Genomic DNA, 14087 nt, shown 5'->3' on the forward strand with positions numbered 1-14087 from the left:
GCAAATCTCCAGCCCTGGTTGGCAATTCAACTGGATTTGATTCTCCGGTTGTTAGGGTGGGAGCAACTTCAGATAGTTCGGACATCTACCAGAATAATTGGTAGAACAAAGACAAAAAGGCAATGAAGGCTTTATGAGGAATAGAAAGGACACTATACAGTGAAGGCACACTAGAATTTTAGGCAGGCTTGATTGGTATCTTAGGCTCTGATACCATGTAGAAGAACTGAAAAATAACAAGTTAATTCTCCAATGAAATATGAGTATACATGGGAGGTCCTCTTACAGAGGACATGGGAAACTACATTAGGAAAGAAAATAACATATTTACACTCTTAGGAAAGTTTTGTTTTTCCTTTCCAGATCATATCAAGCTCCATATCACATGCATATTTCAGAAACATATCAAGTTGTATATCACATGCCTATCTCCATACAGATCACACACATATATCTCCATATAGATCACACACATCTTACACATTTTCGGTCACCAACAGATGCATTGGCCACCTTTATGAACTTTCATAAATTTGCTGAGCTTTAATATCAGACCAAACTTTAGACATCTAAGTGTCGAGGCATTCCCTGCTGTTGATTCGGCAACTTATTTTACTATCAAGCCAATTTTTTGGTATTTTGCATTTACTTAAATTACGTGGCAATCTCATGAAAACATGGGGTATTATACCTATTGAATGGGATAAACATCAACTTCTTCCTCCCCTCATTGTAGTTATCATAGATAGGTTCCTCCTGCTCAGCTTCCTCATCAATCTCAACTAAATGTACTCTTCTTTGTGGACAAACATAGGAAGCATGCCCTCGTTCACCACAAGTAAAATATTGCATCTGAGAACTGTTGCTAGCTTTGGAAGTGCCAAAACCAGGACTGGTTTGGACTCCATATCGAGCCAATTCCTTCCCTTTATCAGGCCCAACAGGTGTTTTGCCGATTGCGGCAACCCCCTTGCCAACTCATGTGCCTAACATGGCTGTTTTGGGAGTGCCTAATAGCACTCAAACTGCCATCAGTTCTGCCATACACAACATCCTGTGCATCATAGCATAAAAAAATTGATTTTCAGCTATTAAGACATATTGTATCTTCAAGATTGGACAACAAAACTGCTCCCATCTCATCCCTAACAGATTTATTTAAACCAGCAAGGTAGCGTGCAGTCATCTGTTCATTACTTTCACTTAAATGAACCCGAATGGAAAGATTATTATACTCAGAAGTATACTCTTCTGACATACCACTCTGCCACAGGGAGTGAAATTTCTTGTATATAGTTCTATTGCATTAGCAGCTGGTGAAAATTGCTTCCGCATCTTTGTTTTCATATGTTCCCAGGTGCTGATTTTTGGCTTACCCTGTTGTGCACGTAGCTCTTCGACCCTCTTCCACCATTGAAGAGCAGTATCCTTCAATTTAAGCTTGACAGAAAGCACCTTCCTGTCCTCCGTCATCAGTTTCCTGGAAAAACCTCTGATAATCTCTGATTATAAAATAAATGGCCATTAAAAGAGCCTCCAAACATAATATATATAGGCCCTTAGGTTAAACTAATCTAGACCCTCCAAATAAAATAAAATAGCAGCACATGCTAGTCACACGGATCATTAAAAGTCACATGCTAGGCACATGTCATCACAAATAAAAGAAAATAAAACAATCTGAAGTAATAGAAGACCAGAAAATTAAATAACATAATAGCAAAGGATTTTGCTCCTGCATCAGATTTCCTGTTGATATTTGTATTTACTGCATTAATTTGTTATTTTAAGTCCCAAAGGTTATGTTTGTTTGTTGAATCCTCTCGTTATTTAATTTTTTAGGATTACAAGTAACAGAAGGAACTTTTCAATGACACTTATGCAGGCAGAGCGATCTACTAGTGGCTCATCTAAGCCAATATTCATTTCAATTGGTCACCGTGTCTCTCTTGCTACAGCTGTGAAAATTGTTAAAATGACATGCAAATACCGTGTGCCAGAGGCTATTAGGCAGGTAGGATCCTACTTGTGAGCTTGAAAATACTTGATGGAAATGTTTATAGGCCTTTCACAGTTACCTGCACCATTTTTTACAACCAAACTGTAACCTAAATTCAAATTAGAAGTGTCAGCACTTTTTGGTATCAATTCTATTTTCCTACCTTTGTTTTGATCCTCATTTCTGTTATAAAATTGGTAGTGCAAGGACTTATTGAAACAACCTCTTGCTTTTAGGGATTTTTTTTCCCAAAAGTGGATGACAATGGAAGTGATTGACCCAATATAAATTCAACATGATTTTCTTTTTTCTATGAGCTTTCTTCAAGTTTTTTTAGGTACTTTCCCAGATTCTTTCCAGTAAAACTTGTTTACAACATGATCACCGTTTCCAAAATTCAACTTATACTTGGATTCAAGGATATAAAAGCATAGTGAATGGGTTCCTCACAAGCCAGAGGCCTACCGTAGGGTATTTTATTTTTGTTGGAGGTAAACTTACTATCTTGGAAGAATTAGGAGTAGACTGTGGTAGCTCAGTCCATTGCTGAACTGACTAAACCTTTTGCACATATCATATTCAGGAGAAAGGTGAAATGTCCTCAAGACAACTCTTGAAGTCTGGACATTGGTTTGCTGATTTGTTTATCAAAGCCTTTGGGGAACTAAAGTACTCATTATTTGTAAAAAGCTTAGAACATGTGAGATATATGCTCCAACTTAAGGAGTATCAAGTTATTTACGTACTTGTATAATAGGGAGTATATCTTTAAGCTGTACATATGTGTGTTCAGTATAAATACAAATAGAGGCAGCCCTAGTTGGCTGTCTATATTCAAACTTTACAAAGTTAATGTAACCTAAGCATTACATTGGATGATTTCCCTGTTGCAAACTGACCTCTTCTGTCTGTATTCAATTTTGATAACACTTGTCCTAGGCCACAAATCCAGAGGCCTTGTTTAACATGCTTCCCACATACCCCCATATTCTTGCAGACATCAGGCTCCATGTGCCACCACCTTCTTATCCTCGTTCTAGTCTAGATGTTCCCTTTGCTTCAGAGGATCTTCTCCTGACACCTGATCACTGCTGTGAATCTCATATGCATGCAGCACCTAATGCAATCATGAGGTACAACTAATATATACAGCACCTAATACAATCAACTAATATGAATTCTCAACACTCTCCCTCAAGCAAGTGCATACATATCATATATGCCTAGCTTGGAAGAAATGCACTTAATCCTCAGATCTTGAAGAGCTTTAGTAAATAGGTCAGCCAGCTGATCCATAGTGCCTACAAATGCTGGTGAAATCTCACCGGAAACCAATTTTTCTCACACAAAGTGATAGTCTATTTCAATATGTTGGGTCTTTTCATGACAGAGAGGATTAGAGGCAATATGAAGAGCAGCTTGATTGTCACACATAAGCTGCATAGAACTTGAATCACCAAACTACAGCTCCTTAAGAAGTTGTTTTAGCCAAATAAGCTTACATGTAGCCAATGCCATGGCTTTATACTCAGCTTCAACACTATACCTAACCACAACATGCTGCATTTTACTCTTTCAAGAAACCAAATTACATTTGTAAAATAAAATAGTCTATCTCAATGTATTTCACAAACAAATAGTTATAAGGTATTATATACATGCCTCCTATACTAATATAAGGAAATAATATATACTAGAGATATACATAAAATATACAGTTACTTAATATGTAGATTATAATCAAATCATAATCCTCTTAACAGCCTCCAACAAAACACAATAGCTAGAATTTGAGCGTCTATCAAATGGAGAGTCGACCAATGAGCATTAGCGTAACTAGTCACTTGTGTATGACCTATATCCTCAAATAACAAACCTCTACTGGGTGAGCTCTTGATATACTATAACAAGGTGAGTCCAAAAATTGGCTAAACACATTTGTAGAAGGAATTAATGTTGAGTAGTTTGATTTACATGTGTAATTAGTTATGTTGCTATGTTGTTGTATTTAGATGACTATGTTAGTTAAAGTTGTTAAGGCAGTTGTTGTAAGTTGTAATAGTTTGTAAGGATAGTTGGCGTATATATATCCAGCTATGCCTCATTTCTTGATTGATTAATTCATTCTTCTGAAGTTCATTTTCACGACTTTTTCTTCTCGTTTCTTTGTGTTCCTTTTTTGTCTTACACCTTGAAGCCCTAACTTCACATGGTATCAAAGCCTTAGACTAGCATCCATGGCTACTAATCATGAATCCAATTCTTCTTCCTTGCCTCAACCTTCCTCTTCTCTGTCATCGGAATTGCAATCCAATTCCTCCTCGGTTGCAAAGGCCTTTAACTTCGTTTCGATCAAGCTGGACATCGGCAATTATCTCTTTTGGAAAGTGCAAATTTTAGCGACAATCAGGGCTTTAGACTTGTTATCATTCATTAATAAGCCTCCACCACCATTGAAATACATTCAGATCCCACATGCGATGGATGTGGTCCGTTGATAGTTAATCCTGCCTACATTAATTGGATCCGATCAAATCAATTGCTGCTAGGATGACTCTTCTCCACGATGGATAAGGAGGTACTCGCACAGGTGATTCATTGTGAATTATCTGCAGAGGTATGGTCTTCACTTGAATATCTCTATTCGCAACAAACGATAGCAAAGTCTTTTCAGTTGAAGCAACAATTACTGTCGATTAAGAAGGATTCTATTTCTGTCAAAGAGTATATTCTAAAAATCAAAACTATAAGCCATACCCTAGCTGCCATTAGTGAACCTCTAAGTGACAAATATTTATTGTTAGCTATTCTAAATGGGATTTATTATTAGCTATTCTAAATGGCCTCGATCATGATTATGTAACCGTGGTTAGTCTCATTACATATCAAATGGATGATATAAATTTGGATAAGGTTCAGTATTTGTTATTAATGCATGAGCAACTTTTATCAGCCAAGAATTTATCTATTTCATTTGCTAATTTTGATTATGTTGCTTCCTCATCTATGAATGTCAATGTTGCTTCATATTGGTCTAGAAATGGAATGGATCCGATAATAATAATAGAGGAGGTTTTATGTCTCGTGGAGGTAATTACATGAATAGAGGAGGAAGACGTCGTGGTAGGTTTGGTGGTAGAAGAATATTCTATCAACTTTGTGAAAAACCGGGCCATTTTGTGGACAAATGTTATCATCGGTTTGATAGGAACTTTCAACAAGTTCCTAATCATAATTTTAGTGGAGGTGGTTCTCTTGTGCAATCCGATCCACGAGTATATCTTGCTGGTCCTAATGAGTCTAATGAAGCTTTTATGAAGTAGGGTCTATGTCAATTACTCACTGTGACCTTTGGCCTCAATCTCCCAATTCTCAATCTCAGACCTCCTATCATGGTAACTCTAACGGGTTTGTTGACTCTAGAGCAACCAACCACATCACAACCAATCTTAACAATCTGTCACTTCACTCTCCATACACTGGTGCTGATAAAGTTGCCATTAGTGATGGTAAGAGGTTGTCTATTTCTAATGTTGGTATCAGTCAATTATCCACTCCAACTAGTCCTAATTCTCTCATTTCCTTGCCTAATGTTCTTCATGTTCCTAATATGAAGAAGAGTCTCATTAGTGTCTCTTAGCTCACTAAAGATAATAATGTTCTTGCTGAGTTTAATTTTGATTCCTATTTAGTTAAGGACAAGGACTCCGAACTCCGGACTAGTGCTACTTTACTCTTAAAGACGGCCTTTATCAGTTGATGCCAGCATTTGCTCATGATGACAAGCCCAAACAACCTACAAACTTTGCTGCTCCTGTTTCTGTTTCTTCTAATAAATGTAAAAGACAGCATCTGCTTTCTTCAGAACTGTCATCTAGTTAAATGTAGCCCACACAAACAATGTATGGCAGCAATGGCATGCCAAAATAGGGCATCATCATCTCTTGTACTGCAGTCTATTCTGAATAAAATTCATGTTTCTTGTTCAAAATCTGATGTTTCCTTTTGTGATTCTTGTAAAGTTGGGAAATTACATCATCTTCCCTCTGTTAATTGTTCAATTACAGCCAAGAAACCTTTGGAATTAGTCTACTTTGAATTGTGGGGTCCTTCTCCTATTATTTCCTCTGAAGGGTACAGCTGTTACATAATCTTTGTTGATGCTCACGCTAGGTACACATGGCTATACCCATTGGAACTCAAATCTGATGCCTTAGCCACCTTTGTAACCTTTCACAAATTTGTTGAATTATAATACAACTCCAAACTCAAAGCCCTCCAAACTGATAATGGTGGGGAATTTAAAGCCTTTTTACCTTATATTCAAAGCTCTGGTATTCAACCTCGTCTTACATGTCCCCATACGCACTAACAAAATGGTGTTGCCGAAAGAAAACACAGACATGTAGCTGAGATGGCCCTCACATTATTAGCTCATGCTTATATGCCATTAAAGTTTTGGATAGAAGCCTTCCAAATGGCTGTCTACACCATCAACCTTTTATCTTATTTACCTTTGCAATTTCATTCTCCGTTTGAACTACTTTACCACAAATAGCCTAACTAAATGCAGCTGCAACCCATTGGATGTGCTTGTTTTCCCTATCTTAGACCTTATAACAAGTATAAATTTGATTTCCATTATACTAAATGTATTTTTCTTGTTTATAGCCATGTACAAGCAGGGTATAAATGTTTGCATCCCTCGAGTAGAATCTATGTCTTTAGACATGTACAATTCAATCTGGATGAATGTCCCTATCCACTTTTGTTTTCACATTCCTTTTGTTCTTCCTCTCAAACTCAGTTTGTTCCCACTGGCCCTTCTACTACTCTTTTTCATTCTCTTCCTACTTTCTCATCTAGTTCCTCATCTCCTCAAGTAGCATAGTCCTCTGCTCCTATCTTGTCCTCTTCTATCTCAGCTGGTCTTGTTTCTTCTTCTAGTCATCCTTTAGAGCCTAATTTGGATCAACAACCTTTTCAACCTATTCGACACTCTTTACCTAAATCTAGGGCTGCTCTAACTCCTTCAGTTCATCCTATGGTCACCTGATCCAAAGCTAAATAGCTTGTTGTTACCTCTCCCCATGCCCTAATGAGTGCCCTAGAACCTAGTTCAATCCATGAAGCTCTCTTAGATACTCGTTGGCATAAGGCCATGGCAGAAAAGTTTTCAGCACTATAGCGTAATCACACATGGGATCTTGTCTCGTTTTCTTCTGATATGAACCTCATTGGCTGCAAGTGGGTGTTTAGAATCAAATATAATTATGATGGGTCGGTTCTTAAGTACAAGGCCCGATTGGTAGCTAAGGGTTTTCTCCTGGGATAGACTTTGTTGAGACATTTAGTCGTGTTATTAAGGCTCCTACCATTCGAGTTTTATTCTCCTTAGCTGTCACTTTTGGTTGGGACATTCAACAAGTAGATGTTAACAATGTTTTTCTTAATGGAGGCTTAGTTGAAGAAGTTTATGTCACAGCTTAAAGGCTTTGAAAATTTTCAATTTCCTTCTCATGTGTGTAAATTGAAAAAGTCATTGTATGGCCTTAAACAAGCTCCTCAAGCTTGGTACACAAAGTTGAGAACAACCTTGCAGAATTGGGGGTTTATAAGGGCTATTTCTGGTGCATCTCTATTTATTAAAAGGACTGCTAAGTATGTGCTATTCATATTGGTGTATGTTGATGATATATTTGTTACGGGTTCTAACCCTATAGCTCTCCAAGCTTGCATTCAAGATTTGGACACACATTTTGCACTCAAAACCTTAGGATCTATCAACTACTTTCTAGGTTTTGAGGCATATAGAGATGCTAATGGTATATATCTCACTCAATCAAAGTATACCTTAGATCTATTGAAAAAGGAAACCATGCAAGATTGCAAACCCTGTGTTACCCCTATGAACTTGGGAGTGTTGTTGACCGATGAGGGTGATTCTAATCCTTCTCTTTATCGAACTATCATTGGATTGCTCCAATACTTGACATATACTCGGCTAGATATAGCTTTTGTGGTGAACAAGTTAAATCAGTTTTTGTCATCTCCAAAATTGCAACATTGGCTAGCTTGCTAACGGTTGCTACAGTATCTTAAGAGAACTATTGGTTTGGGATTGCTGGTTGCTCCTACTTCTAGGCTTCAAGATGTAAGACAAAAAAGGAACACAAAAACGAGAAGAAGAAGTCGTGAAAATGAACTTCAGAAGAATGAATTAATCAATCAAGAAATGAGGCATAGCTGGATATATATATGCTAGCTATCCTTACTAACAAACTATTACAACTTGCAGTAACTGCCTTAACAACTTAACTAACATTGTCATCTAAATACAATAGCAATACAACAACATAACTAATCACACGTGTAAATCAAACTACTCAACATTAATTCCTTCTACCATTAATAGCAAAAGCAAGGTCTAGTCTGGTGATTGTAAGATAATTCAGCTTTCCAACAAATCTCTTATATCTTCCTAGATCAGCAATAAGCTCCCCTAACTAGGAACCAACTTTGTATTTGAATCAATAGGTCTAGAATCCATCATACCTATCTCCTCTAATATATCAAGAGCATACTTTCGTTGGAATTTATACAAATACCATGCTCAGATTGAGCAACTTTAATACCTAAGAAATACTGCAGCTGACTGTCTGAAATTGGGAATGAAGATTAGCCTTTAATTGAGATATGCCTAGCTCACCATCACTAGTAAAGACAATATCATCCACATACCCTACCAACTAGATTACACTTCCAATAGTAAGATAATAGAAAACTGAGTGATTAGTGTCACTTCTAGTCAAACCAAATGACTGAATAACAGACCTAAAATAACCAAACCAGCTATAAGGAGATTGCTTCAGGCCGTCTAATGGCTTTGTAAGGCAAAATTCTAGGTGAAATTGTTGGATATGAGCCCTTAAAGACCAGTTCTTAGTGACATAAAAGGATTCGATCTTGTAATTCTTTAATTATCAATAAAAATGAAAGTTTATGTTTTAATTTAAATTGCAATATGGTTTAAATTAAAACGTATATCCATTAGTATAACAAGGAGTGGATACCATCCTTAAGAGTTAAGAATATGAGTGATGATTAATTCACGATTGGTTATGCTATAAAGATGTTCCTATCTATAGAGTTCCTAATGTGAATAATAGCAACTTGTAAAGGATAGCACATTGTCTTCTTCCTTGTTTAGTATGAGATGCTGAAGCTAGAGGTTGATGAGTCTCATGCCATTCTATATGATAAATGGAGGGAAGATGAGTGCGTGCTCATTACATGAACGAGTTCACTAAACAAGACTATTAACATCGAATCACATGAGTCTTTACTCCCGGGTCAATGATTCAATGTTGTGTATGTGCAATTAGTCTTTAGACCTGAGATGACATAGATGCCTATGCATTGGTGGATTAGTAAATCAATTATGCTATATAATTGTTTTAATCAAGAATAATTACACATATATATGTGCTTAATCTAGTGGTGAGGTATATGTACATCAGATCGAGGTATGTGAGGAGGATATCCCTATGCGATCCAATAATCACTTGACGATAAATTCTTGGCCGAGGCATTATGACGATAGAAAGTGTATTCCATGAGTGGTGTCATAGTAGTCAAAAATGATTTTGGATTTGGTCATATGACAAGATTGAGAGATTTTACTTGTTGTCCAAGATTTCATATCTTATTGCGATGTAGGATGATAAAGGGACCATATTGCACAAAATCGTAGCAGAAAGGTTTACTATACCTACTTCACATTAGATTGGATAGTTATGACATATTGCTAGATGTCACTCATGACTTACAAAAATTAATATGAGATTATTCTTGTTGTCAATTTAATTGTGAACCTGGAAAATCCCACCCAAAAGAAATCACTTTACAAGAGGAGAAGGGTAAATTGGAACATTTATTTTAAAAGAAAAAAGAATGATAAAATAATTTTATTATGAATAAAATTACTAATATTATTCAAAGTTGGATAAGGATTTAATGCTAGCACATTAAATCCTAAACCAAACACGCCCTAGGGTTTTATGTGGGTTCCTTATAAATAGGAACATAACACAAAACCCTGAACACTAATGTAATAGAAACTTTTGAGAAAAGTTTTTCCACTCTTCTTTCTTCTTGGATCAAGGTGATTTTGGGTGGACGGACTTGACATCCTACGTTTTGAGGATTATATGGCAGATGAACATACACTACAATCGGATTGCGATAAAAAGGTATTTTTCCGTTTTCTTCCTTGTTTAGTAAATTGTAAAATCAGAAAAACGTGATACCTAAAATTAATTTTTTTGTTGTGTATAATCTGATCTAACCAACAGTGGTATCAGAGCCATCATTTTTTTGTTTTACAATTTGCAATTATGTGATTATTGGATGATTTTATTGTTTTTGAAAATCACAAAGCGTGACAGATAAGATTTGATGCGCATGCACGTTGGGCGATGCTGCCGCGCACAAACAACAGCACGGGGCTTTGCACTTTGCCATGGGGTTGTGGGCACTATGCACACGCGTTGTTGGGCAGCACGCTGCGAATTGCACTGGATGGCCTACGTTGGTCATGCTGGCACGTGTTTTGGAGTTAAAAAAAGGGCAGTTTTCAAAAACTTAGCGTAAGTTGTTACGCCTATGTCCAAGAATCATATAATTGTGTTTATATGCTTTTAATTGTTATTAAAATGTTATAGATGTCTTGTCACATATCGATTTTGGTCATGGACTTCAAATAGTACGTGGATGATGTATGTGTTATGAATGTGGATGTGATGGTTATTTTTCTTTATTCGCTTGCGTGCCGAATTTTTTCATTTTCGATGATTGTAATAAATTTGGCTTTATTTAGATTTCGTTGTAAAAGTAGTTTATAGTGAATGTAAAGCAAGGAATTCAAATTGATCGAGCCATGACTTGGACTAGGAGACAAAGTAATATATTTGGGCCATGCATGAGATGTACTAGACAAGAGTTGTCCACTTATTAAAACTATCATTCCAAGAAACGATAATGTGAGGAATGATAAATTTAATAAGAATCCAAATACCCACTAAAATTCACACCAAGGTGGATTCATTTTTTCCTTTAATGGGCGTAAGGAATTAAAAAAAAAGCTTAGTGGGAGGTACTGTTTGATTTAAAGATTAAAATCAAATAGTTAAGAAAATACAAGATATCTAACAATCAATTTATTTTCTGCAGATACATCTAATGGCTTTAATTAACCCACTCACTAAAATTCTTGACATTAATCGCTTAACTGGACCAAATTTTATGGATTGGCTCCGAAATTTGAAAATAGTTTTTAATTTTGAGAGAATTGTAGATGTCTTGGATGCACCAGTTCCTATGCACAAATGTTTGAACAGATTACTCAGGAGGAGCATGATACTCTTAACAATTGGCGAGATGATGATTTCATTGTTAAGAGTTATATTCTTGTTTCTATAAATAACGAGTTGCAGTGAAAACATGAGTGGAAGAACTCAGACGATTGCAAACATTATCAGAAAATGGTCGATGCTAATCGGGTATTTAAGTTTCTCGCTGGACTTAATGTTGAGTATGATGAAGTCCGTGGGAGGATTGTTGGTAGAAATCCACTTCCGTCTCTAAGTGAAGCTTTTTCTGAAGTTCGGCGTGCAGAAAGTCGAAGACTGGTTATGTTGGGCAAGAAGAAGAGTGGTGAAAGTGGGCTATCTGAAAATATGGCGCTCGTGACTGCTGATGCTAATGCTGGTGGACGGCATATTGCTGGTCAACGAAAGGCAGAAGAAAAGCCTCGTGTTTGGTGTGATCATTGCAATAAACCACGCCATACACGGGAGACCTGTTGGGTGCTTCATGGAAAACCAGCGAATTGGAAACCTAGATCGAAGGGATCCCAACCTATTGCCCATGAAGCTGATGTAGGACCATTCCATAAAGAGCAACTTGATCAACTTCTGCAATTGCTAAAGCCTAATCTTGCCCCCTGGTACACCCAATTGTTCATTGGCCTATTTAGGTAGAAATTCATTAGCCTTGTCTAGTTCATTCCAATATGTTCCATGGATCATTGATTCAGGAGCATCTGATCATATGACTGGTTTATCGCATCTATTCAACTCATATATTTCTTGTGCTGATAATGAAAAAATAAGAATAGCCGATGGTAGTCTTTCACCTATTGCAGGTAAAGGTCTCATTAAACTCTCTGATAGTATTGATCTTCAATCAGTACTCCATGTTCCTAAGCTCGCCTGCAATCTTCTATCTGTTAGTAAACTCTCCAAAGACTCTAACTGTTGTGTTATCTTTCTTGACTCCTATTGCACTTTTCAGGCCCAGAACTCGGGGAAGACGATTGGCAGTGCTCGAGAAATAAACGGACTCTACTATTTGAATGGGGATGTCTTGCATAATAAAAAAGCTCACGGGCTGAGTGGTACTAGTTCTACTTTTGTTTCTAATCAAATAATGCAATGGCATCTTAAGCTAGGCCATCCCAGTTTTCCTTACTTGAAATATTTATTTCCTACATTGTTTAAAGGAGTGGATCTTTCTATGTTTCAATGCGAGAGTTGTCATTTATCCAAAGATCATCGTGTTAAATTTCATCCAAAACCCTATTGTCCTTCAAAACCATTCTATTTGATACACAGTGATGTTTGGGGCCCTTCTAAGGTCTTTACTTTGTCTAGCAAAAAATGGTTTGTTACTTTTATTGATGATCATACTTGAGTTTGTTGGATTTACTTGCGAAAAAATCATGTGTCTTGAACTTTCAAGGATTTTGAAGCTCAATTTAACACAAAAATCTGTATTCTTCGATCTGATAATGGCACTGAATATTTTAATGAATTTTTGGGGGTTTTTTTTAAAAAAAAAGGAATTTTACATCGAGCCACTTGTCGAGAAACTCCTCAACAAAATGGTATTGCTAAACGAAAAAATCGACACCTCCTAGAGGTTGCTAGGCCCATCATGTTTTCTATGAATGTCCCTAAATATCTCTGGGGTAATTCAATTTTAACTGCTTCCTATCTCATCAATCGTATGCCCACTCGTGTTTTACAATTTCAAACTCCCTTACACTCTTTAAAACAACTCTTTTCTCTATGCCGTATATATTCTGAGTTACCCTTAAAAGTTTTTGGATGCATTTGCTTCGTTTATGTTCCTCAAATATTTCGTTCCAAATTAGATCCCACAATTGAAAAATGTGTCTTTCTGGGCTATGCACCAAATATGAAAGGGTACAAATGCTTTAATCTTGTCACCAAAAAAACTTATATCAGTATGGATGTGCAACCTTACTTTACCACAAATCATCTCCAGGGGGAGCATATTGAGAAAGAAGATAATTTTTTGAATTCTAATGTTGAGAAGGATAATTCCTTGAAACTTTGTGACCCTCATCCTACCATGATTGGTACTCCCAGCCACTCTGATAAACAACTCAAGGATATAAATGTTCCAAACGTTGTGGAATTGGGTGTGTCTGGTTCACAGGTGCCTAGCATGATGAGACTAGAACCAGTGGGAGAATTACCACAAACGGATCAAAATATTCCAAAACCGGAGCTTTAGTTTTATACAAGAAGGCAAACCCTGAAGAATACTCCGAATATTCCTCTAACAATTGAACAATCGACGTCTCCGAATGATGGGTCTTCTGACAGTACTTCTTCTTCTTGTGGTAACTCTAAACTCACTCCCTTAGATTATTCTTCATTTGACGTGTCCGATCTTAATATCTCTATTGCTACTAGGAAATGAGTGAGATCTTGTACCAAACACCCGATTGCCAAATACCTATCATACCAAAACTTGTCTAATTATCATGCCCTTGGTGACCCAGATTGGAAGTTAGCAGTCCAGGAGGAAATGAGTGCTCTTAGAAAGAATGGAACTTGGGAGATTGTGAACAAACCAGAAGACAAAACAACGGTAGGCTGTAAGTGGGTATTTACTATAAAATGTAAGGCAGATAGGAGCATAGAAAGATACAAAGCAAGGCTGGTTGCTAAGGGATTCACCCAAACATAGGGCATCGACTATCAAGAAACATTTGCTC

General features: G+C 36.8%; 1 protein-coding gene across 15 annotated transcripts in view; it reads left to right on the forward strand.

Annotated features, from left to right (window-relative positions):
- LOC127786696 (uncharacterized) overlaps positions 1-14087 on the forward strand; it is a 94196-nt gene that overhangs the window by 39909 nt on the left and 40200 nt on the right. For 7 of the 15 annotated variants that reach the window (XM_052314286.1, XM_052314290.1, XM_052314289.1 and 4 more), the window contains exon 7: positions 1886-2014. In XM_052314286.1, the coding sequence (XP_052170246.1) occupies positions 1886-2014 (129 nt within the window). Of the gene's footprint in view, positions 1-1885; positions 2015-2582; positions 3456-10438; positions 10648-14087 lie in introns of those variants that run through there. The other 8 variants (XR_008020048.1, XR_008020047.1, XR_008020046.1 and 5 more) reach the window with 4 other exon arrangements.

The sequence above is a fragment of the Diospyros lotus genome, chromosome 12 (assembly GCF_014633365.1).
Source record: "Diospyros lotus cultivar Yz01 chromosome 12, ASM1463336v1, whole genome shotgun sequence".
NCBI lineage: Eukaryota > Viridiplantae > Streptophyta > Magnoliopsida > Ericales > Ebenaceae > Diospyros > Diospyros lotus.